The sequence below is a fragment of the Oncorhynchus masou genome, chromosome 5 (genome assembly GCF_036934945.1).
Source record: "Oncorhynchus masou masou isolate Uvic2021 chromosome 5, UVic_Omas_1.1, whole genome shotgun sequence".
NCBI classification, from domain to species: Eukaryota; Metazoa; Chordata; class Actinopteri; order Salmoniformes; family Salmonidae; genus Oncorhynchus; species Oncorhynchus masou.
Window position 1 is genome coordinate 14,767,865 of NC_088216.1, and position 27,232 is coordinate 14,795,096.

The window sequence follows — 27,232 nt, forward strand, 5'->3', positions numbered from 1 at the left end:
GTGGATAGATGGGTCCCTCCTGAGAGGATTGAGAAACACTAGTTCTGGTGGGGGTGCTGTTCATTCCCCAAACATGTTGCTAAAACTGTTTTTGGGTTTTTATAACACCAGTATCCATAGCCTTTCTGAATAATGACATTACATTAACAATGATACTACATCTGATTTGATTAAACTGTATTTTATTATGAATGAATACAACTGATTGTCATAATAAAACAGTAAGTCATTTGTTCACTCAGCTCCCCCACATGCTGAGAGGATACAGACAGATTGTCTTTTTACATTGATGCTCTCAATCAATCATTATGTGCTCCTCATATTGTCACTTTAGTCAACTTGAATTGAATTAGTCCACTGAACAACATGTATAAAATCACTGAACTGAAGATACAGGCCTTGATCCAATATCCACAGTAGCACACTACTTGTTTCAGTTAAGGTGGTCTGGTGTGGATGTTAGAACACTGCATGGACACTGAGGGCGTTCCAGGCTGACTATATTGCAGTCAAGCTGTGTGCAGCAACCAATGGTTGTGTGCCACATCATCGATTGCGCAGTCAGGAAACGCAGGTTAACTGATATCTTAAACACAAACACCTATCCAGGCATTGTGAGATCTGGCAGGCGACTGTAATATAGTCTGCCTGGAACAGGCCCTATATTCATTTGCAATTGAATTCAAAATCAGCTCAGGCTGAGGAAGCAGGGAAAGGGAATCAGAGGAGCCCTCCTCTTCACTTTGATTGACACTTCACACACTCATACTGTATGTCCAGTGTGTCAGATGACTATAAAAGTGGTGCCCCCCCAACACCCCCATTCTGTCCAAGCTTCCTGTTCCCTTTTAAGGTAGGTACACGGTCCCTATTCCTCTACCTCAATCTTCATATTCATTATTCTGTTCTTCCTCTTCCTCCTCTTCTTCTTCCCTCTGTTATATCCGGACGATGCGAGGTGTTCAGGATGGTCAGTGGGTCACGGTGGTCAGGGTAGTCTGGGTGGTCTGGGTGGTCAAGGTAGTTTGGTTGGTCTGGGTAGTCAGGGTGGTCTGGGTGGTCAGGGTGGTCAGGGTAGTCTGGGTGGTCAGGGTAGTCAGGGTAGTCTGGGTGGTCAGGGTAGTCAGGGTAGTCAGGGTGGTCAGGGTGGTCAGGGTGGTCAGGGTGGTCAGGGTGGTCAGGGTAGTCAGGGTGGTCAGGGTGGTCAGGGTGGTCAGGGTAGTCAGGGTGGTCAGGGTGGTCTGGGTGGTCAGGGTAGTCAGGGTGGTCAGGGTGGTCAGGGTGGTCAGGTCAGGGTCTGGGTAGTCTGGGTAGTCAGGGTGGTCAGGGTGGTCAGGGTAGTCTGGGTGGTCAGGGTGGTCAGGGTGGTCAGGGTTGCCATGGGTTGCCATGGTTTCCTGTCTCTTCCTCTATGGTCAGGCTTGTGTTTGATGCTCCATTTGTCACCGTAGAGGCAGCCAGTGGTCCTCCAGAAGAAACACTCATCACCATTGATGGGAGCCATCCTCCTGGTCCTGGGAAAGACAAACAAACAGTATGAAAACACAAGCACCTCCACGCAAGTGCTCCCATCCCCACCTTCTAACAGTTATCTGTAATTTTGTACAATTCATGGCCCATAGATTAGTAGCAATTTAGAATACAAAATTATAAATGCTTATATACGTTTATAATATATAGTTGATGTTTTGACAGATAGTCGGATGTCCTTACCCTGTGGCGGCGTACTGGGAGGCTGAGGAGGTGTTGAGGTCTCGGTAGGAGGTTGGTCCTCTGAGGAGAGGACCTAGCGGTCTGGGTACCAAATCACCAGTCTGGTGCTCTCCAGCTCCACCACCTGGACAGTAGGACAAACCGCATCCACTGTCAAAATGCATACAACATCATCCACTGTCAAAATACATAGAACATCATCCACTGTCAAAATACATACAACACATCCACTGTCAAAATACATAGAACATCATCCACTGTCAAAATACATACAACAGCATCCACTGTCAAAATACATACAACAGACCCCACTGTCAAAATACATGCAACATCATCCACTGTCAAAATACATGCAACATCATCCACTGTCAAAATACATACAACATCATCCACTGTCAAAATACATACAACATCATCCACTGTCAAAATACATACAACATCATCCACTGTCAAAATACATACAACATCATCCACTGTCAAAATACATACAACATCATCCACTGTCAAAATACATACAACATCATCCACTGTTAAAATACATACAACAGCAGCCACTGTCAAAATACATACAACATCATCCACTGTCAAAATCCATACAACAGACCCCACTGTCAAAATCCATACAACAGCAGCCACTGTCAAAATACATACAACATCAGCCACTGTCAAAATACATGCAACATCATCCACTGTCAAAATGCATACAACATCATCCACTGTCAAAATACATACAACATCATCCACTGTCAAAATACATACAACATCATCCACTGTCAAAATACATACAACAGCATCCACTGTCAAAATACATACAACATCCCCACTGTCAAAATACATACAACATCATCCACTGTCAAAATACATACAACATCATCCACTGTCAAAATACATACAACATCATCCACTGTCAAAATACATACAACATCATCCACTGTCAAAATACATACAACATCATCCACTGTCAAAATACATACAACAGACCCCACTGTCAAAATACATACAACATCATCCACTGTCAAAATACATACAACATCATCCACTGTCAAAATACATACAACATCATCCACTGTCAAAATACATACAACATCATCCACTGTCAAAATACATACAACATCATCCACTGTCAAAATACATACAACAGACCCCACTGTCAAAATACATACAACATCATCCACTGTCAAAATACATACAACATCATCCACTGTCAAAATACATACAACAGCATCCACTGTCAAAATACATACAACATCATCCACTGTCAAAATCCATACAACAGACCCCACTGTCAAAATCCATACAACAGCAGCCACTGTCAAAATACATACAACATCCACTGTCAAAATACATACAACATCATCCACTGTCAAAATACATACAACATCATCCACTGTCAAAATACATACAACATCATCCACTGTCAAAATACATACAACATCATCCACTGTCAAAATACATACAACATCATCCACTGTCAAAATACATACAACATCATCCACTGTCAAAATACATACAACAGATCCACTGTCAAAATACATACAACAGATCCACTGTCAAAATAAATCACCCCACTGTCAAAATACATACAACAGACCACTGTCAAAATACCCACTGTCAAAATACATACAACATCATCCACTGTCAAAATACATACAACATCATCCACTGTCAAAATACATACAACAGACCCCACTGTCAAAATCCATAGAACAGCATCCACTGTCAAAATACATACAACATCATCCACTGTCAAAATACATACAACAGACCCCACTGTCAAAATCCATACAACATCATCCACTGTCAAAATCCATACAACATCATCCACTGTCAAAATCCATACAACAGACCCCACTGTCAAAATCCATACAACAGACCCCACTGTCAAAATCCATACAACAGACCCCACTGTCAAAATCCATACAACAGCATCCACTGTCAAAATACATACAACAGCATCCACTGTCAAAATACATACAACAGCATCCACTGTCAAAATACATACAACATCATCCACTGTCAAAATACATACAACAGCATCCACTGTCAAAATACATACAACAGCATCCACTGTCAAAATACATACAACAGCATCCACTGTCAAAATACATACAACAGCATCCACTGTCAAAATACATACAACAGCGGCCACTGTCAAAATACATACAACATCATCCACTGTCAAAATACATACAACAGACCCCACTGTCAAAATACATACAACAGACCCCACTGTCAAAATACATACAACAGACCCCACTGTCAAAATACATACAACATCATCCACTGTCAAAATATATACAACAGCATCCACTGTCAAAATACATACAACATCCTTTTGTTCAAGCTAAATAATTGAAAGCACATCTCACATAGTTAAATGCATTTGACAGCATTATGTTTCATCCCACCACTCACCTGGAGCCTCTCCAAGGCGAGAGCAGCCATGTTGGTATTCTTGATGTTGACAAAGCCACATCATCTCTCATGTAGAACTCTGATACTCTCTATCTCACCACACATATAACCACAACTAGGGAGAGACGAAACATTGAGAGTATTATAGTTCTACATTCTATTTCTATGTTATTTACTGTAGATGAGGGGAGATAAAATTAGAACTCTGATACTCTCTCCCTACACCTACAGTACAGAATGTATAATTAGAATGTAGAACTCTGATACGATCTTCCCTCAACTACAGTACAGCACATAGAATTATAATGTAGAACTGTGATGCTCTCTGTGTTCTGTACTGTAGGTGACCGGAGATCGAATTAGAATGTAGAACTGTGATGCTCTCTATGTTCTGTACTGTAGGTGAAGGGAGATATAATTAGAATGTGGAACTCTGATACTCTCTATGTTCTGTACTGTAGGTGAGGGGAGATATAATTAGAATGTGGAACTCTGATACTCTCTATGTTCTGTACTGTAGGTGAGGGGAGATACAATTAGAATGTAGAACTCTGATACTCTCTATGTTCTGTACTGTAGGTGAGGGGAGATATAATTAGAATGTAGAACTCTGATACTCTATGTTCTGTACTGTAGCTGAGGGGAGATATAATTAGAATGTAGAACTCTGATACTCTCTATGTTCTGTACTGTAGGTGAGGGGAGATATAATTAGAATGTGGAACTCTGATAAGTCCTGTGTTCTGTATAAGGTGAGGGTTGATAACATGTAGTTAGAGATGCAGATGTTCTGTACAGAATAAAAATGTGGGGCATGATGGTCATATAAGTTCTGTTGACTGTCCAATATGGGTTTCCAGTGAGGTCCATGGTGACGTTCCCCACCCAGAGACAGGGACAGGGGGACCAGAGGAGGAGAGGAAGGAGGGGACCATGGTCATATTAAATCCATTACAGCAACCTTACAACAACCCAACATTATGAATGTGACCTAAATGGCACCCTATCCCTACACAGTGCACTATGTTTGACCGTGACCATGAGGCTCTGGTAGAAAATAGTGCACTATGTAGGAATAGGGTGCTATTTTGGACAGTCTATAGAACCTATAGCTGTAGGTATATACACTCACATTAAAGTATAATTTTAGATATAATTTTAGATGTGGAATAACAACAACAGACTGGGTAGATTTCAGTCCATGAGATAAGAGCTGTCTATATACTGTAGTTAATTTTAGATGTGAATCTGTAATGATGAGATAACCTTGTCTTAGACCTGGAGATTCATGTTAGCTAACAGGAGCTAATGTCTACACTTTACCTCAGTGGGCTAGCATGGTCTAGAATCACAGTACAACCCAGGTATGATAGCCAGAGTTAAACATACACACCCAGTAGAGTCCTGGAGTCATGAGGGAAGGAGAGGTCCACCACTGGAGTCCTGAGGGAAGGAGGTCCACCACTGGAGTCCCTGGGGAGGAGAGGTCCACCACTGGAGTCCTGAGGGGATCCACCACTGGAGTCCTGAGGGAATGAGAGGTCCACCACTGGAGTCCCGAGGGGAGGAGAGGTCCACCACTGGAGTCCCGAGGGGAGGAGAGGTCCACCACTGGAGTCCCTGAGGAGAGGAGAGGTCCACCGCTGGAGTCCTGAGGGGAGGAGAGGTCCACCGCTGGAGTCCCGAGGGGTGGAGAGGTCCACCACTGGAGTCCCGAGGGGTGGAGAGGTCCACCACTGGAGTCCCGAGGGGTGGAGAGGTCCACCACTGGAGTCCCGAGGGGAGGAGAGGTCCACCACTGGAGTCATGAGGGGAGGAGAGGTCCACCACTGGAGTCATGAGGGGAGGAGAGGTCCACCACTGGAGTCATGAGGGGAGGAGAGGTCCACCACTGGAGTCATGAGGGGAGGAGAGGTCCACCACTGGAGTCATGAGGGGAGGAGAGGTCCACCACTGGAGTCCTGAGGGGAGGAGAGGTCCACCACTGGAGTCCTGAGGGGAGGAGAGGTCCACCACTGGAGTCCTGAGGGGAGGAGAGGTCCACCACTGGAGTCATGAGGGGAGGAGAGGTCCACCACTGGAGTCATGAGGGGAGGAGAGGTCCACCACTGGAGTCATGAGGGGAGGAGAGGTCCACCACTGGAGTCATGAGGGGAGGAGAGGTCCACCACTGGAGTCATGAGGGGAGGAGAGGTCCACCACTGGAGTCATGAGGGGAGGAGAGGTCCACCACTGGAGTCATGAGGGGAGGGGAGGTCCACCACTGGAGTCCTGAGGGGAGGGGAGGTCAACCACTGGAGTCATGAGGGGAGGAGAGGTCCACCACTGGAGTCATGAGGGGAGGAGAGGTCCACCACTGGAGTCCTGAGGGGAGGAGAGGTCCACCACTGGAGTCCCGAGGGGAGGAGAGGTCCACCACTGGAGTCCTGAGGGGAGGAGAGGTCCACCACTGGAGTCCCGAGGGGAGGGAGGTCCACCACTGGAGTCCTGAGGGGAGGAGAGGTCCACCACTGGAGTCCTGAGGGGAGAGGAGATCCACCACTGGAGTCCCGAGGGGAGGAGAGGTCCACCACAGTCTGGAGTCCACCACTGGAGTCCTGAGGGGAGGAGAGGTCCACCACTGGAGTCCTGAGGGGAGGGAGGTCCATCACTGGAGTCCCTGAGGAGAGGAGAGGTCCACCACTGGAGTCATGAGGGGAGGAGAGGTCCACCACTGGAGTCCCTGAGGAGAGGAGAGGTCCATCACTGGAGTCATGAGGGGAGGAGAGGTCCACCACTGGAGTCATGAGGGGAGGAGCGGTCCACCACTGGAGTCCTGAGGGGAGGAGAGGTCCACCACTGGAGTCCTGAGGGGAGGAGAGGTCCACTACTGGAGTCCTGTGGGGAGGAGAGGTCCACTACTGGAGTCCTTAGAGGAAGGAGAGGTCCACCACTGGAGTCCTGAGGGGAGGAGAGGTCCACTACTGGAGTCCTGTGGGGAGGAGAGGTCCACTACTGGAGTCCTTAGAGGAAGGAGAGGTCCACCACTGGAGTCCTGAGAGGGGAGCCGAGAGCAGTCTGCACAGTGGTAAACTTCTCCAGCAGCAATAAACTGGGGGGAGGGGGAGAGAGAGAGAGAGAGGGGGGGAGAGAGGGGGAGAGAGAGGTTATGAACAGTGCTTGGTGTTTATCTATGACAGTGTATCTCCTGACAGTAATGTAGTATCCCTGACCTGCCTATAGCCAAGCTATGTGGTTCAATGGTTCCATCATGTGTCCAATAGGTAGAAATACAAGAAACGAGCAGAATGGATTTAGTTCAAATCAAATCAAATTTTATTTGTCACATACACATGGTTAGCAGATGTTAATGCGAGTGTAGCGAAATGCTTGTGCTTCCAGTTCCGACAATGCAGTAATAACCAACAAGTAATCTAACTAACAATTCCAAAACTAATTTCTTATACACAGTGTAAGGGGATAAAGAATATATACATAAAGATATGAATGAGTGATGGTGCAGAGCAGCATAGGCAAGATACAGTAGATGGTATCGAGTACAGTATATACATATGAGATGAGTATGTAAACAAAGTGGCATAGTTAAAGTGGCTAGTGATACATGTATTACATAAGGATGCACTAGATGATAGAGTACAGTATATACATATACATATGAGATGAATAATGTAGGGTATGTAAACGTTATATTAGGTAGCATTGTTTAAAGTGGGTAGTGATATATTTCACAACCTTTCCCATCAATTCCCATTATTGAAGTGGCTGGAGTTGAGTCAGTGTGTTGGCAGCAGCCACTCAATGTTAGTGGTTGCTGTTTAACAGTCTGATGGCCTTGAGATAGAAGCTGTTTTTCAGTCTCTCGGTCCCAGCTTTGATGCACCTGTACTGGGGATGCCGTCTGGGCCTGCAGCCTTGCGAGGGTTAACACGTTTAAATGTTTTACTCACCTCGGCTGCATTGAAGGAGAGGCCGCATGTTTCCGTTGCAGGCCGTGTCAGTGGCACTGTATTGTCCTCAAAGCGGGCAAAAAAGTTATTTAGTCTGCCTGGGAGCAAGACATCCTGGTCCGTGACTGAGCTGGATTTCATCTTGTAGTCCGTGATTGACTGTAGACCCTGCCAGATACCTCTTGTGTCTGAGCCGTTGAATTGAGATTCTACTTTGTCTCTATACTGACGCTTAGCTTGTTTGATTGCCTTACGGAGGGAATAGCTGCACTGTTTGTATTCAGTCATATTACCAGTCACCTTGCCCTGATTAAAAGCAGTGGTTCGCGCTTTCAGTTTCACGCGAATGCTGCCATCAATCCACGGTTTCTGGTTAGGGAATCTTTTAATCGTTGCTATGGGAACGACATCTTCAACGCACGTTCTAATGAACTGTCACGCCCTGGTCGAAATATATTATGTTTATTCTTCATTTATTCGGTCAGGCCAGGGTGTGACATGGGTTATTGTGGTGTGTTTTTGTCTTGGGGTTTTGTGGGACGTCTAGCTTCAGGCTATGGCTGCCTGAGGCGGTTCTCAGAGTCAGGTGATTATCGTTGTCTCTGATTGGGAACCATATTTAGGCAGCCATATTCTTTGTGTGTTTCGTGGGTGATTGTCCTTAGTGTCCTTGTTCCTATCGCCATGTTAGTTTTACACTAGTATAGGCTGTTTCGGTTTTCGTTACTTTGTTTTTGTAGTATTTGTATTGATTCGTGTCTTACGTTTTTCATTAAACATGGATCGCAATCTACACGCTGCATTTTGGTCCGACTCTCCTTCACCGCATGAAAACCGTAACATGAACTCGCACACCGAATCAGTGTATTCGTCAATGTTTTTGCATGACGCAATACGAAACATGTCCCAGTCCACGTGATGGAAGCAGTCTTGGAGTGTGGAATCAGCTTGGTCGGACCAGCGTTGGACAGACCTCAGCGTGGGAGCTTCTTGTTTCAGTTTCTGTCTGTAGGCAGGGATCAGTAAAATGGAGTCGTGGTCAGCTTTTCCGAAAGGGGGGCGGGGCAGGGCCTTATATGCATCGCGGAAGTTAGAATAACAGTGATCCAAGGTTTTGCCAGCCCTGGTGGCGCAATCGATATGCTGATACATTTTAGGGAGTCTTGTTTTCAGATTAACCTTGTTAAAATCCCCAGCTACAATGAATACAGCCTCAGGTTGTATGGATTCCAGTTTGCAAAGAGTCAAATAAAGTTCGTTCAGAGCCATCAATGTGTCTGCTTGGGGGGGAATATATACGGCTGTGATTATAATCGAAGAGAATTCTCTTGGTAGATAATGCGGTCTGCATTTGATTGTGAGGAATTCTAAATCAGGTGAACAGAAGGATTTGAGTTCCTGTATGTTTCTGTGATCACACCACGTCTCGTTAGCCATAAGGCATACGCCCCCGCCCCTCTTCTTACCAGAAAGGTGTTTGTTTCTGTCCGCGCGATGCGTGGAGAAACCCGCTGGCTGCACCGCCACCGAGAGCGTCTCTCCAGTGAGCCATGTTTCCGTGAAGCAAAGAACGTTACAGTCTCTGATGTCCCTCTGGAATGCTACCCTTGCTCGGATTTCATCAACCTTGTTGTCAAGAGACTGGACATTGGCGAGAAGAATGCTAGGAAGTGGGGCACGATGTGCCCGTCTACGTAGTCTGACCAGAAGACCGCCTCGTTTCCCCCTTTTACGAAGTCGTTTGTTTGGGTCGCCGGCTGGGATCCATTCTGTTGTCCCGGTTGAAAGGCAGAACACAGGATCCGCTTCGTGAAAGTCATATTCTTGGTCGAACTGATGGTGAGTTGACGCTGGTCTTATATACAGTAGTTCTTCTCGACTGTATGTAATGAAACCTAAGATGACCTGGGGTACTAATGTAAGAAATAACGTGTAAAAAAAACAAAAAACTGCATAGTTTCCTAGGAACGCGAAGCATAGTTATGAATCAATGCATGTTAGTCAAACAATCAATGTATTTGTTGTCTATTTATTGTCTACCTTTGAGCTTATTTACAACATGATGCTTATACTGTGTTCAATGTGTCTCAAATAAATGTACTAATGAATAATTAATCATTTGAAAATAAAACAAGCAATATCATGACACTGAACAATATAGTATTACATAATATAAAATAGAGAATGACCAGTAATGACTGACAGCAATACAAAGTAAAACATATTTTAACACATCAGGAACAACTCCAGAGATACAAACATTTAAAAGCTCTTGTCAATATAATTCCTTTTTGTGTCACTAAGACAAGACATAACTTTATATGTTATAAAAAAAATCAGGAGTTGGCAAAATCCAATAGAAAAGATGAGCAAATAGAATCTACAGATAGTAAACAGATAAGTACACAAGAACAGTAGGCCAGTTCAGGAAGGAAACCTGAGTGTCCAATTAGAGACTAGTATCATTCACCACCATCTCATTCTGTGGTCTATTAAACTGACCGGTTCTGATCTCACATCATTCTGCTGCTGCTGCTACTGTTACTCTACGCTGGCTTCTTGTCCTCTGTTGACTCTGCTGCTGCTACTGTTACTCTACGCTGGCTTCTTGTCCTCTATTGACTCTGCTGCTGCTACTGTTACTCTACGCTGGCTTCTTGTCCTCCGTTGACTCTGCTACTGTAACTAGCTGTTTCTCACTATGCTGCTGATTTCTGATATAATATTTTCTTTGTGAATGCTCGCTGGCTGTGTTTGAACCTCGCCCGCATCGTTCAATATGCTCATGTTGCAATGTTTGGCTGCTGCGGGTATGTGATTGATTGTGAGGATCAACGATGTTGCTGCTCTGTTGTCAGTCAATTGCCAGCTACAAACTAGCTAAGTAAAAATAGCATCTAGAGTAACCTATCATACTGCCTACTTGTTTCTTCCCAATATCAGCTTTTGAGCTGAGTCAGTGCGCTCCGTGAACCATCATGGAGAATTCTCCCTCATCCATACAAGGAGAAAGTAGCCTCAACCATGTTGCTATACAGTGAGTGAGAAGCAATGTTTTCTGATCATGAGCAGGAGAGTAGCTCCTCCCACCACCCCAGCCTCCACCTGTTAGGTTCTGTGTTCCTGCTGGGGGAGTGGTATAGTTTACTGCTGAAGGAGCAGAGCCTATATCGCCAAGACTCACACTATTCATTTGCTAATAAAGAGTTACAATTATTTTTATGTGAAATGTAATCAAATTTTGGAAATGGCAAAATCTTAAAGAAAAATAGCAGAAGCACAATCTATCCCATTGATCATCTAGATACATACTGTATTGATCATCTATTCACATACTGTATTGATCATTTATCATCTATATACATACTGTATTGATCATCTAGACACATACTGTATTGATCATCTAGACACATACTGTATTGATCATCTAGACACATACTGTATTTATCATTAGGAGAACAATCTAAATTCCAGCACTTACTCAGAAGTTAAAGCTCATTGTCTCAAACCTTCTAGACTATAAAGCATTATGATAGTAAGAGAATAGCATTGTGAGGCCTAGCTTTGGTTTGATGCTGTTGCTCTTCAGTCCAGGTACTGTTTTGGTTCTCTTCAGTCCAAGTTCTATGGTGGTTCTCTTTGGTCCAGGTTCTGTTGTGGTTCTCTTCAGTCCAGGTTCTTTTGTGGTTTGCTCCAGTTCTCATAATCGGAGGGCTCAGCATCTATATGAGGGTCTGTGTCACTGGGAGAGTCTGTCACATTCTGAAAGAAGACACACTGAATGAGCACTTTACGAACCCCTCCCTCCAAAATTGTTATGTAAATTAATTTGCTTACTGTCAATGGTATTAGGATTGAAATAACTTTGGTTGTTGACATTATTACCAGTGTGTCTGCTGTGGTATCACTTCCTCCAGTGGATCTCCTGTAATGAGGGACAGAGTGAGTTCTGCTCTCTACTGACCTCTAGTGGAAGTTGATATGTTACTAATACAGTATATGTAAATTTAAATCCTCACCTCTTCAGAGTGCAGTAGATGGTGAAGAGCAGAGCTCCAGCAGTCAGGACAGCCCCCACCCCCACCACAGGAACCCAGGGAAACACAGCTGCGGGGTCATGAGTTAATTAATGCATGATGTCAGAATGAAATCTGTAAAATTACAAAGCACAAAAAATAGACAGAATGTGAGATACTTACATGTAACATTAATATGGACAGGGATATGTTCTCTCCCTATAATGTTCAGAGCCTCACAGTAGTATCCCTCTCTGTCCTCAGAGCTGATATTATGGATGGTGTAACTCTGTCCAGAATGTCTCATTGACATTTTCTTATATGTTATCTTGTACCAGGTGTATTTGTCCACAGGTGGGTTGGCATCACTGCTGCAGGTCAGATTCACTGAACTGCCCTCCACTATTTCACCGGAGGGACTGACTGACACTGAGGTGTTCTTTGGGCCATCTGGATAACAGACAAAGTGAAAGTTAGTCTTCTCATTATGAAATGGTGTCAGTATTTAGAACTGTAAAATCAACCACCATTAATCTAAATGGAATAGTAGCTCTCTCATGTCTGTTTCACTAAACATCAACACTGACCCGTGATGTATTGGATGATTTTGACAGACTTTAAAAGTGTATCAGTCACACTCACACACTGCAGGAGAATTGATGCCTTTTACAGCACAGTAGAAGCTGTCTTCAGTTTCAAAGTAGACTGAGTACGAGGGGGAGGAGTCCTCTTGTACAATCTTACTGTTCCTGTACCAGATGTAGGTGGGGTTGTCAGTCAGAGTACAGGTGGTGCTACAGGTCAGTGTCATTGACCACCATGTAGTGGTCACCTTCACCTGCAGGTCTGGAGTAGAAAACAACATTAAAACCATCAATGACCTGTTGTCTCGTTCAAATGAGGCAGGAGGGGACGTTCTCAAATCATCAATTCAGACATTCCTATTAAACGCATACTTACATATTTATATTATTTCAATACAAATCAACAATTTTCCAGAACCAATTAGATTAGATTAGAATTATATATATATATATAATATCACTGTACCTGGAACAGACAAAGTGACTCCAGGGCTCCCAAAATATTTCCCTTTGGTCTGATTTGTTATAAATCTGAACATGTACGTAGCTGAGTCACTCTCTCTCAGGTCTGTGATTGTCAGGGTATGTCCATTCGTCTTATCACTACGGTACATCACACGACCTTTGTAGTCTGGGTCATCTAACAGACTCACATAATTCTCCACATCATAAACTTTAGTGAACCACAAGGTTGATGTGACTGTACCACTGGGATATGTGTAAGAGCAGGACATCTCCACTGTTGACCCCTTCAAGGTACAGATACTCTGACTGGTGTATGTAACACTCCAGCCATTCTGACTCAGTACCACTGAAACACAGTTAGACATCACAAGGACGTTACATTAAGTTCAAGGTCTTGTGACTCACACTAACACTTTGTTCCATAGTTGCTGAGTTGAGTGTGAATGGAAACCACAGATAAGCTTCACTCAGTGAGGTGTGAAAGATAACTGTATAAAGTGAAGTGGAGATGCCGAATGTGTCGACAGTAGAACACAAGTGGTTATGCTTTTAGAAATGTCTGTAGATCGATAAACAGAGCAACTAAAAGATAAAAATGAGACCATACCTGCTACAGACCAGAGAAAGACCCCCAACACACTTCCTGCTGTTCTCAAGGCCATTGTTGCATCTCCCACCCTGCAGTCTTAGAAACATAAACAACAACTCACTCTATAGCTGGTGAATAACTCCACCTGATACATTGAAGTAGAAACTGTAAATGGGGTACAGGGCCTCATTACTGAAAATGAACCAGGCTCATATTGTGTTGTGTTGTGCTATATGGTTGTCTACGTGATTACTGTCTGTCTGTAATGTGTGTGCATGTTGCATGTCTGTCTACGTCTATCTATTTAAGCTGACATGATGTATGATGCAAAAAATATTTTCCTAATGTAAATATAGTCATCATTATAAAAACAACAATCACTTATTGAATAAATCTGTAGTACTGTAAACACATTTCTGACCACAAGTTTCAATGATAGGAGCTATCTCCAAGCTGTGAGGCTAAACAGCAAGTGAAACATGCACACACACAAACACCCTCACACACACACACACACACACACCACACAGCCTTCTCTTTGGCTCCCCCTCCTGTTCAGCTCAGGCGTTCGGTGTCGCCGGCCTTCCAGTTGCTGCCGAACCTGCTGCTGGCAAACACCCTTCACTCACCAACCCCGGACTTGTTCGCCTTCATTACACAGACCTGGTTCCAATCCCCACTCTATCACTGTATTTGGTTTCTCAAATGATTGCCTCGCCTGGTTTACTAACTACTTCTCTGATAGAGTTCAGTGTGTCAAATCGGAGGGCCTGTTGTCTGGAAATCTGACAGTCTCTATGGGTGTGCCACAGGGTTCAATTCTCGGGCCGACTCTTTTCTGTATACATCAATGATGTTGCTCTTGCTGCTGGTGATTCTCTGAGCCACCTCTATGCAGACGACACCATTCTGTATACTTCTGGCCTCTCCTTGGACAATGTGTTAACTAACCTCCAGACGAGCTTCAATGCCATACAACTCTCCTTCCGTGGCCTCCAACTGCTCTTAAATGCAAGTTAAACTAAATGCATGCTTTTCAATCGATCGCTGCCCGCACCTGCTCACCCGTCCAGCATCACTACTACAACTACAAATATCTGGGTGTCTGGTTAGACTGTAAACTCTCCTTCCAGACTCACATTAAGCATCTCCAATCCAAAATTAAATCTAGAATTGGCTTCCAATATTGCAACAAAGCATCCTTCACTCATGCTGCCAAACATACCCTCGTAAAACTGACCATCCTACCGATCCTCGACTTCGGTGATGTCATCTATAAAATAGCCTCCAACACTCTCCTCAACAAACTGGATGCAGTCTATAACAGTGCCATCCGTTTTGTCACCAAAGCCCCATACACTACCCACCATTGCGACCTGTACGCTCTCGTTGGTTGACCCTCGCTTCATACTCGTCGCCAATCCCACTGGCTACAGGTTATCTACAAGTCTATGCTAGGTAAAGCCCCGCCTTATCTCAGCTGACTGGTCACCATAGCAGCACCCACTCGTAGCACGCGCTCCAGCAGATATATCTCACTGGTCACCCCCAAAGCCAATTCCTCTTTGGTCATCTTTCCTTCCAGTTCTCTGCTGCCCATGACTGGAACGAATTGCAAAAATCTCTGAAGCTGGAGACTCACATCTCCCTCACTAGCTTTAAGCACCAGCTGTCAGACCAGTTTACAGATCACTGCACCTGTACTTAGCCTATCTGTAAACAGCCCATCTATCTACCTACAGTGCCTTGCGAAAGTATTCGGCCCCCTTGAACTTTGCGACCTTTTGCCACATTTCAGGCTTCAAACATAAAGATATAAAACTGTATTTTTTGTGAAGAATCAACAACAAGTGGGACACAATCATGAAGTGGAACAACATTTATTGGATATTTCAAACTTTTTTAACAAATCAAAAACTGAAAAATTGGGCAACTGTATTGAAGGCCCATAAGGCCCATGGAGTCTGTATCAAAGTCTAGAGAGCTGGTTGTTATGGATGAAGAAAACACACATCCTACACAGTCTAGATGTCAACCCTACTCCCTATCAGTCTGGTCCTAAAGGACCCTCAGCTAAAGTCACTGTTTCACACACACTTTTTAAATAGTTTATTTGAATCACCAATCAAATTGAACATTTCAAAAGGTCCCTGAATGCATGGCACTTAAGAGTACAGAAAGCACCTCCCTCTCCAAACAGCTAAACTGCCCATGTCAGCTGAAACCGAGCAGTACCTAGCCACTTATTTTGCCCTAGTTTTTGTCAGACCAGCAAATTGGAGGCCACGTACTGCAAGCCTGTGTGAGTGGCTGAGACGGACACATTTCAGTGCCACCAGCTTGCACCTCCACCCAGGCTGTCCAAGCACCATGTGGGGCTGGTATTTAATCAGATTCTCTGTAAAGACCTGCTCCATGTAGCCGTTAAATAAGCAGCCCACTTCCAAAATGAACACCTCATCCTGCACCCCCCCAACAACAATATCTGGAGTATTTGGCACACAGGAAAACACATCATAATCAACATTAAACCAGCTTCAAATCAAATTGTTTTTGTCATTTGCGCCGAATACAACAGGTATAGACCTTATAGTGAAACGCTTACTTATAAGCCATTAACTAACCATGCAGTTTTAAGAAAAATACAACCAAAAAATAAATAAAAGTAACAAATAATTAAGAGCAGCAATAAAATAACAATAGTGAGGCTATATACAGGGGGTAAAGGTACAAATTCAATGTGCGGGGGCACCGGTTAGTCGAGGAAATTGAGGTAATATATAACAGAGTACTGTAGCAGCAGAGTAAAAACAGGGGGGGGGGGCAATGCAAATAGTCTGGGTAGCCATCTGTTCAGGAGTCTTATGGGTTGGGGTAGAAGCTGTTCAGGAGTCTTATGGGTTGGTGTAGAAGCTGTTCAGGAGTCTTATGGGTTGGGTAGAAGCTGTTCAGGAGTCTTATGGGTTGGGGTAGAAGCTGTTCAGGAGTCTTATGGGTTGGGGTAGAAGCTGTTCAGGAGTCTTATGGGTTGGGGTAGAAGCTGTTCAGGAGTCTTTGGGTTGGGGTAGACTTTCAGGTGTCTCCGGGTACTGAAGCTTGGTTCTTATGGGTTGGAGAGAACAGTCTAGGACTTAGGGTTGGCTGGAGACTTTTTGGGGTAGAAGCCTTTCAGGAGTCTTATGGGTTGGTATAAGAGATCTTGGATGGCAGGAAGCATGGCCACAGTGATGTACTGAAGCTGTTCAGGAGTCTTACCCTCTGTAGAAGCTGTTTCAGAGTCTTATGGGTTGCCAGAAGCTGTTCAGGAGTCTTAGGGTGATGCAAGCAGTCAGGAGTCTTATGGGTTGGTGCAGCTGTTCAGAACCTTTTGAGGATCTGAGAACCCATGCCAAAGTCTTTTTGGTCTCTTGAGGGGTCTTATGGGTTTTGGTCATGAAGCTGTTCAGGAGTCTTGGTGTGCTTGGATCATGTTAGTTTGGGTTGGTGATGTAAGCACCAGGAACTTATGGGTTTGGTAAAGCTGTCCACTCAGCCCCGTCTTATGGGTTGGGGAAGCTGTTCAGTCCTCCTTTTGGGTGAAGTCCACAATCATCTCTTTAGTCTTGATCACGTCTTAGGGGTGGGTAGGCTGTTGTCCTTTGGACCACACTTGGTGCCCGGTCTCTGACCTCCTCCCTATTTGCTGTCTCGTCTAGGTTGGTGATCAGGCAGGCCTGACACACTGGTTAGAGATCATCAGAAAACTTAATGATGGTGTTGGAGTCGTGCCTGACCGTGCAGTCCTGAGTGAATAGGGAGTACATGAGGGGACTGAGCACGCAACCAGTCAGGGCCCCGATGGTGAGCTGATCAGCATGGCAGATCTGAGAACCCATGCCAAATCTTTTCACTCTTGAGGGGGAATGGTTTTGTCAGACTTTTCCGACTGTCTTGGTGTGCCAAATGGATCATGTTAGAGCTGGTGATATATACACCAAGGAACTGTGTGGAGCTCTGAACCTGCTCCACTACAGCCCCTGGTTGCAATGAGAATGGGGGCGTGCTCAGTCCTCCTTTTCCTGTAGTCCACAATCATCTCTTTAGTCTTGATCACGTTGAGGGAGAGGTGTTGTCCTGGCACCACACGTCCAGGTCTCTGACCTCCTCCCTATTTGCTGTCCAAATGGTTGGTGATCAAGCAGGCCGACCACTGTTGCGTCATCAGAAAACTTAATGATGGTGTTGGAGTCGTGCCTGACCATGCGTGCTCAGTCCCCTCATGTATTCACTCATGACTGCAACTCTGAAGGGTGTGTTGAGGATCAGCATGGCAGATGTGTTGTTACCTAGTCTTACCACCTGTGGAGTAAAGGTGCTCCAGAGGTTTTCCCTCTGGTTGCCAAATGGAGGGCGAGGTAGAGCTGTGTACACGTCTCTGTGTGTGGAGTAAAGGTGCTCCAGAGGTTTTCCCTCTGGTTGCACATTCAACATGCTGGTGGAAATGAGGTATAACAGATTTAAGTTTCCCTGCATTAAAGTCCCTGGCCACTAGGAGCGGCGCCTCTGGATGAGAGTTTTGCTGTTTGCTCATGGCGGTATACAGCTCATTGAGTGTGGTCTTAGTGCCAGCATCGGTCTGCGGTGGTATGTAGACAGCTATGAAAAAGAAAGACGAAAAAACTCTAGGTAGATAGTGTGGTCCACAGTTTATCATGAGATACTCCTTAGAGACTTCCTTAGATATTGTGCACCAGCTGTTGTTTACAAATATACATAGACCGCCACCCCTTGTCATACCAGAGGCTGCTGTTCTATCCTGCTGATACAGTGTATAACCCACCAGCTGTATGTTATTCATGTTGTCGTTCAGCCATGACTCGGTGAAACATAAGATGTTACAGTTTTGAATGTCCCGTTGGTAGGATATGTGATATTAGTTTGTCTAATTTATTATCCAGCGATTGTATGTTGGCCAATTGTACAGATGGCAACGGGACATTAACCACTCGTAACAAGGCACCCGATCCTCTTCCGCAAAATCTTTTCCGTCTCCTTCTCCTGCGAATGACGGGGATGAGGGCCTGTTCGGGTGTCTGGAGTAAATCCCTCTCGTCCAACTCATTAAAGAGAAATTCTTCAATAAGTTCAAGGTGAGTAATCGCTGCTCTGATTTCCAGAAGTTATTTTCGGTCATAAGAGACGGTAGCAGCAACATTATGTACAAAATAAGTTACAAACAAGAAAAAACTAACAAAATAGCACAGTTGGTTAAGAGCCCATAAAACGGCAGCCATCTTCTCCAGCGCCAACAAGGTGACCCCTTTTACACAAGAATGTTTATGAATGTGTGTTGTTGGTGAGACTACTGGTCTCACCTCGGTGGCTATCAGGTCAACAAGGCCGTCATGTCTAGCAATGTACACATCCCCCCCCACACACACTGCAGTATTACAATGTTTGTCTGCATGTCTTTTTTACCCTGGATAATCATCTCATCCCTCTGTAGATCAACACTCTTACATCAGGGTCAGTATTCATAAGGTGTAACAACCAAAACACAGCTCAAAACATAACAAGTCAAATGATACATTACCCTCAAGTATTTGACTTGTGACTAAAAACTAATAACCAAAAACTATATTTCAAGATATTGCCAAGAGTAGTTACAGAGTGAAGTGAAGGGGAGAGGTCTGTAGAGTGAGTCAACTTACTGGTAGTGTGTGGGAACTGCTAGTTCTGTGGTTGATACATATTTATGTAGTCAGAACACAAGTAGCTGATCCAGAACTGTCCTTTCTTCCTCTTTAAGACATTAACATGCATGACAACCAGAACAGCATGTCAGAGAAGGGAGGTTACTGTATTAAAATGGGCCCTACATTTCTATAATGGACAAAATGTTCCCCATATCCACTTTTATTTAAATACAGAACCATGTCAACAATATGTTGACTGTTCTATATGGAATGTTTATAATATCTTAGAATGTGTTGTCTTGTCCCTCTGAGTTCTACATGGAACAGGTCAAAGTTAAATGTATATTTTGTCAGTTCCATGATGTCATTCATTCTATTCTACAAACACATTCAATTTACACTCATCAGCTGCATCAAAGTGGTACTGAAGGTTCCAGTGTTCTATACTAGAGCTCCCCCTACTGGCATCTCAACATTACTGCACCATCCTAATAATAATGTCCTCAATAATGTTGGGCTAATAACATTACAAACTGACAATACATCAGATAGAATGGTGAAACACAACACTGTCTACTTGACAAAGTCACATTTAAACACACAAACACTGATATCTGTAGTAGTACAACATGCCACTATCATATTATGTTACACTGTTGACCTTTGTGTACAGTACTGGTAGTATCATTAGTTAGCAGAGACATCAGTATCATCATCACCATAGTCTGCTGTATTGACTGCTGCTGTCCATATACTGTATATTCTAATGTAGCTTGTTATCCATACATAGTTTAATGTAGCCTGTTATCCATATAGTTTATTGTAGCCTGTTATTAATATAGTCTAATGTAGCCTGCTAATTAAAACAGCCACCACTAACATTGAGTGGCTGCTGCCAACATACTGACTCAACTCCAGCCACTTTAATAATGGATTTAAAAAATGTATCACTAGCCACTTAATATGTTTACATACCCTACATTACTAATCTCATATGTATATACTGTACTCGATACCATCTACTGCATCTTGCCTATGCCATTCTGTACCAACACTCATATATCTTTATGTACATATTCTTCATCCCTTTACAGGTAGTTGAGGTAAAAGGTAGTTGTCACGATCGTGGTAAGTGGACCAAAGCACAGCGTGGTGTGAATGCATAATTTTAATGGATGATGAAAACACGAAGTACAATGAACAAAACAAACTTTTTTTTACTTAAGCTTTATTTAACTAGGAAAGTCAGTTTAAGAACAAATTCTTATTTTCAATGACAGCCGAGGAACAGTGGGTTAACTGCCTGTTCAGGGCCAGAACGACAGATTTGTACCTTGTCACCTCCGGTTACTCATCCAACGCTCTAACCACTAGGCCACCCTACCGCCCGAACGATGACCGTGAAGCTATATACGAAATGTGCTGACACAAGCAACTAACATAGCCTGTTTTGTCATTGTGGGTGATTGTCTAAGGTAGCCTGTACAGGCTATGGTTCCCAATCAGAGACAATGACTAACACCTGCCTCTGATTGAGAACCATATCAGGCCAAACACAGAAACAGACAAACTAGACATACTGGAGCTCTTGAGCACCGAGCCTGCCCAACCTTACCTGGTTGAATGCTCCCCGTAGCCCGACCAGTGTGGCGAGGTGGAATAGGCCGCACTGGGCTACGCTGGCGAACCGGGAACACCATGCGTAAGGCTGGTGCCATGTCCGCCAGCCCAAGGAGACGCACTGGAGACCAGATGCGTAGAGCCGGCTTTCATGGCACCTTGATCGATGCCCACTCTAACCCGGCCGATACGAGGAGCTGGAATGTACCGCACCTAGCCCGCACCGGGGACACCGTGTGCTCCACAGCATAACACGGTGCCTGCCCGGTCTCTCGCTCTCCGGTAAGCACAGGAAGTTGGCGAAGGTCTCCTACCTGGCTCCCTGTGTTCCCCCTCCCAATAATTTTTTGGGGCTGCCTCTCGGGCTCCCACCGCCGTGCTGACTCCATTCGCCGGTATCCCTCCTCACACTGCTCCAGAGAATCCCAGGCGGACTCCGGGAACTCTCCCTGGGTCGACCGCCCACCTGTCTATCTCATCCCAAGTAGTGACACAGTCCAGATCTCGCTCCCATGTACAGAAATCCTGACATCGCTGCTGCTGCCCATTACCACGCCGCTTGGTCCTTTTGTGGTGGGTGATTCTGTCACTAGCGTCGTAAGAAGCGGACCAAAGCGCAGCGTGGTGTGAATGCATCATTATAATGGATGACGAAAACACGAAGTAAACTGAACAAAACAATAAATGAACAATGACCGTGAAGCTATATACAAACTGTGCTGACACAAGCAACTAACATAGACAATCACCCACAACCCACAATGACAAAACAGGCTACCTAAATATGGTTCCCAATCAGAGACAATGACTAACACCTACCTCTGATTGAGAACCATATCAGGCCAAACACAGAAACAGACCAACTAGACATACAACATAGAATGCCCACTCAGATCACACCCTGACCAAACAAAACATATAAACAGCTCAGCAGTGATGCGTCTCTCCAACAGCACCCCGGAGAGGAGCGCTGGGAATGGACCAGATAAATATTTTGCATCACTGCCTTTGACAAAGTGGTTACTGCTTATCACAGGGTGGAATCAGAGCTCACCTAAAAGCCCCACTGGTTGAGAGAAATTGTCATTGTTTTTAGGCAGAATTATGTGAGGTTTTCTGTTGTTGGATGTGGGTCTTGGTCAGTTTAGCTCAGAAAATGCTGCCCTCATCAATATGCCGCCATAGGCCTAATCCTATGCAGGCCGGCCTTGTGTTTCATGTTATACTACTGCTAAACAAAACCAGACATCACTGTGTCTCATGTTAATACTACTCCTAAACACAGCCCACCATCACTGTGTCTCATGTTAATACTACTCCTAAACACAACCCACCATCACTGTGTCTCATGTTCATACTACTCCTAAACACAACCCACCATCACTGTGTCTCATGTTCATACTACTCCTAAACACAACCCACCATCACTGTCTCATGTTCATACTACTCCTAAACACAACCCACCATCACTGTCTCATGTTCATACTACTCCTAAACACAACCCACCATCACTGTGTCTCATGTTCATACTACTCCTAAACACAACCCACCATCACTGTGTCTCATGTTCATACTACTCCTAAACACAACCCACCATCACTGTGTCTCATGTTCATACTACTCCTAAACACAACCCACCATCACTGTGTGTCATGTTAGTACTACTCCGATAGCTCTTAACGAAGCATCCACCCAATCACTATTACTCTCACTTTAGGCCATTTTCAAACAAGTCTCCACAACAATCTATTACTCTCAGAGAGCCCTTAAAATAGCGCGCAAAATTATTAGATATGAAACCACATGTACAATACTGTATCAGATTAATATGCAGACATACATCTACAGAGTGTACTGTACGTAACAGAAAAACAAAACAATGTAAATTCCAACAACATCGGAATGCACATAACAGGATACAGGAGTTCATGTTTACAAACTCTTACGAAGCATCCACCTAATCACTGTTACTTTCAGTCTTACTTTAGGTCATTTACAAACAAGTCTCCACAACAATCTATTGCTTTCAGAGTCCTTAAAATACCATGCTAAAGTATTATATGTGTAACCACGTACAATACTGTATCAGATTACTACGCAGAAATACATCTACAGAGTATACTGTACATAACAGAAAAACAAAACATACATTACAATAGCATCGCCATGCGCACAACAGGATACAGAAGTTCATGGAAACAAACAAATGATAAAATAAACATATTTTAAGATATCATCAAGCATACTTACAGAGTGAAGGGGAGATGTGTTGCAAGTTAACTTACTGGTAGTCTATGTAAATAGACACTGAGTGTGAGGTTTGAAGTCTGTGGTTGACACAACTTTGAAGCAGTCAGGGACAATAGAGTCGAATAGAGGGCGTACTTGCTTCAAAGCCCATTTTAGCATGACTAAAGCCATTGAACACACCATTTCAGTTGGTATACCGACTGTTATTAAACTTATGGAAGTTGAAGATATTAACTACTTCAAAATAGAAATAGTCCTCAATGGCACTGCTCATTCTGTCACAGAAGACATCATGACAAAGATGCCAAGATATACCCTCTATCCAACTCTATGTCAGCAACTAAGACACTTGTGCAGAAGGCTTCATTCCACAGTCACACAGACAGTATTCAAGAGCATCAAAACTGTGATGTATGATGGGTAAAGTGTGACTGACTGGTCTATTAATAATATTGAGTAGTTATTTATCATGCAAGGTGATTTGTAGATCTTGACTTGCCTATAATGTTGGCTGCAATGTCGAACACTCCCACATGTACATAACATTATAGCATTTGTAACAAAAATCCCATTCAAGTCATGGGACCAATGTTAATATTTCACATATTAACATTCTCACATGTTCAAATCATCTATAAGTGACTTTGTTGAGCTTCACAACGCATTTTTTAAACTTTTGAATGATTTTGACATTGTGTGCGAGAAATGCCTCTTATCGGTCACATTACTTGAATGGGATTTGTGCCACGAATGCTAAAACGTTAGCAAGTGGAAACAGTGTCGGTGGAAACTAAACCAAAGCAGGGACTGATGTTACCATGTTCATGGACTGCTAAAAGGGAAGGGAAACCAATGTGTCATTTTGTAACTTGGGTGAACCTTCATTATATTATAACAATATATTAGCAAGAGAATAGAGTGTAAGGACGAGCTTTGGTTTGGTGCCATAGCTCTTCAGTCCATGTTCTGTGGTGGTTCTCTTCAGTCCAGGCTCTGTGGTGGTTCTCTTCAGTCCAGGCTCTGTGGTGGTTCTCTTCAGTCCAGGCTCTGTGGTGGTTTTCTCCCCTGAATGGTCTGATACACAGAGGGCTGAGCATCTCTCTGAAGAGCTGTGAACGTGTCACTGGGCGAGTCCCTCACACTCTGGGAGATGGCGATACAGGAAACACAGTGTGAGCACTTTACACACTGCTCTATAGCATTCTGTGTTTCTCGTGTCGCTGCCTCTCAGAGTGTGAGGGACTCGCCCAGTGACACGTTCACAGCTCTCTCACTTCTACTTTCTGTGTCTCTCTCTCACTCACCCAATCACCCACTCACACAAACAAACACAAAAACTGTATACAAAATAAACACATAAATGAATACGTTATAACATACCTACTGCCAGAGTGTCTGGTCCTCATTTTCAGTGGTGTGTGTGTGTCCCAGTTAGGGTCAGGATGGACACTCTGTGGAGAGAGAGCTGTGTCAAGGTACAGGGAAAATAGTAGAAAGAGTCAAGGAAAAGCAGTAACTTATCAACAGGTAGTGTGTTGATAGAATGACCATCTGTAGAGCATCTATCCAAACTATCCAAATAAAGTGACTAAAAAACTATATCACTGTAAATCCCTTTATCACTGAGTTTTCCCTCTAAGACACTGATGGAAGAAATCATATTCTATACAGATGTAAACACAAACCAAGACAAATGCAGTTACTTATCAACATGTTGTGTGTTGATACCAAGACAAATGCCCAGAACTAAATGGAATGTAACTGTACCTGTGACAGACAGTGACTACAGGATTGCCAGCATATTTCCCTATGGTCTGATCTGTATCAGTCTGATCTATATCCTTCCTGTTTGGCCCTGTCCGGGGGTGTCCACAGTGTCTCCTGACCCCTCCTGTCTCAGCCTCCAGTATTTATGCTGCAGTAGTTTATGTGTCGGGGGGCTAGGGTCAGTTTGTTATATCTGGAGTACTTCTCCTGTCCTATTTGGTGTCCTGTGTGAATTCAAGTGTGCTCTCTCTAATTCTCTCTTTCTCTCTTTCTTTCTCTCTCTCGGAGGACCTGATCTCTAGGACCATACCTCAGGACTACCTGACATGATGACTCCTTGCTGTCCCCAGTCCACCTGGCCGTGCTGCTGCTCCAGTTTCAACTGTTCTGCCTTATTATTATTTGACCATGCTGGTCATTTATGAACATTTGAACATCTTGGCCATGGTCTGTTATCTCCACCCGGCACAGCCAGAAGAGGACTGGCCACCCCTCATAGCCTGGTTCCTCTCTAGGTTTCTTCCTAGGTTTTGGCCTTTCTAGGGAGTTGTTCCTAGCCACCGTGCTTCTACACCTGCATTGCTTGCTGTTTGGGGTTTTAGGCTGGGTTTCTGTACAGCACTTTGAGATATCAGCTGATGTGCGAAGGGCTATATAAATACATTTGATTTGATTTGATCTGTTATAAATCTGAACTTGTACGTAGCTGAGTCACTGTCTCTCATGTCTCTGATTGTCAGTGTGGCCATTCTTCTTGTCACTACGGTACGTCACACAACCTTTTAGTCTGGGTCATCACTCAGAGTCACTGTATAAAGTTTGGTAAACCAGAAAGTTGTTGTGACTGAATAACCTCTGTGATATGTGTAAGAGCAGGACAGCTCCACTGTTGACCCCTTCAAGGTTGAGATACTCTGAGTGGTGTATGTCACACTCCCAGTAACACTGCAACGCAATCACACATGATAGTGATTATACATTACAGACCCATTTCCTCACACTAACAGTGTTTGTCCACACTTTGTTGCCGTACTCTACTTGCTGAGTGTGAATGGAAACCACAGAAAGGACCTAAGTGTTACTCAGTGAGGTGTGAAAGACAACTATTCCAGAAAAGAAGAAGCCCCTAACAGACGATGTCACTGAACACACAGAATAACATTACTAAAACATTATGAATGAGACCATACCTGCTACAGACCACATACCTGCTACAGACCAGACAAAGACCCCCAACACACTTCCTGCTGATCTAGAACCAGTTTAGCGTTTTAGATCATTATTATATGGACCGGTAGGACCTGATCCTACATCAGCACTCCTTCTCTGAGACAATGACAATTAATGAATACAGGCCCTGATGTAACAACCAAAACACAGGTCAAAAATGTAAGTAAAAGTAAAATTATACAGTACATAACCGCAAGTAAATGATTTATGACCCCCCACCCAAAAAATACATATATTTATATTTAATGATCTCGTCAACCGTACTTACATAGTGAAGGGGTGGAGGTCTTGTACAGTGAGTCAATTCCCGTCGTAGCTGTGCATAGAAACAAGAAGTGTGATTTTAGTGACTGACACATTTTGAAAGTAGCATTGTCAGGGATTTAAGACAATCACATGCATCAACAGCATGTCAAAAAGGGATGTACTGGATGTACTGCTAAAGACCACATAGCTATTTACATTTCTTCATTTGAGGATGGGCTTAGATTTTGCCTAAATGCAGCCCATTTCCATTGTAGTCTTTTCTTTAAATACAAATCCATAACAAGTGTTGACTGTTCTATATGGTTTCTGAATGTGTTTCCTCGCATAATGTGACCCATCACTCCTCATCATCTCCATCAAAGTGCTACTGAAGGTTCCAGTGTTCTAGACTAGAGCTCCTCCTACTAGCACCTCAACATTACTGCAGCCTCCTTTGTCACAATCATGTCCTCATCCACTTGGATCAATAACAGAATAACAAACTGGCGATAAGGTGCCTAAGGCTGAGATCCCGGTTCTCAACCCTTTCCCAAGTGTGCAAGTTCACTCTTCCCGTCATGGATTTAAAAGTATGAGACTGGTGTGAACATTGGAGTTTCCATATTTGTCAGCTGAATCCATGCCAGAGGAACAGGCAAAGATCTTTGCCCTATACACAGTCTATGTTTTTGTCAGGGGTCATGGAAACGGGCGA

The 27,232-nt window shown here is 44.0% G+C and overlaps 1 protein-coding gene and 1 long non-coding RNA gene across 3 annotated transcripts in view; both read right to left on the reverse strand.

Moving 5' to 3' along the window:
* LOC135534114 (uncharacterized) overlaps positions 1-19,400 on the reverse strand; it is an 82,521-nt gene extending 63,121 nt beyond the window's left edge. Inside the window, exon 1 of the long non-coding RNA XR_010454637.1 lies at positions 19,376-19,400. This is a non-coding gene — a long non-coding RNA (uncharacterized LOC135534114). The remainder of the gene's footprint in view (positions 1-19,375) is intronic.
* On the reverse strand, positions 10,085-26,611 carry LOC135534098 (basigin-like). Of its 2 annotated transcripts, XM_064961243.1 has the most exons (11): positions 26,540-26,573; positions 26,250-26,293; positions 24,655-24,725; positions 23,275-24,417; positions 13,748-13,825; positions 13,142-13,486; positions 12,734-12,937; positions 12,275-12,541; positions 12,095-12,182; positions 11,961-12,000; positions 10,085-11,837 (listed from the first exon to the last, which is right to left on the reverse strand). In XM_064961243.1, the coding sequence occupies exons 5-11, from the start codon at positions 13,800-13,802 to the stop codon at positions 11,742-11,744; spliced, it is 1,095 nt and encodes a 364-aa protein (XP_064817315.1). In that variant the 5' UTR covers positions 13,803-13,825; positions 23,275-24,417; positions 24,655-24,725; positions 26,250-26,293; positions 26,540-26,573; the 3' UTR covers positions 10,085-11,741. The 2 variants fall into 2 exon arrangements, with proteins under 2 accessions (XP_064817315.1, XP_064817311.1); XM_064961239.1 differs by lacking the exon at positions 26,250-26,293 and having other exon boundaries at positions 26,540-26,611.
* Positions 26,612-27,232: the final 621 nt, after the last annotated feature.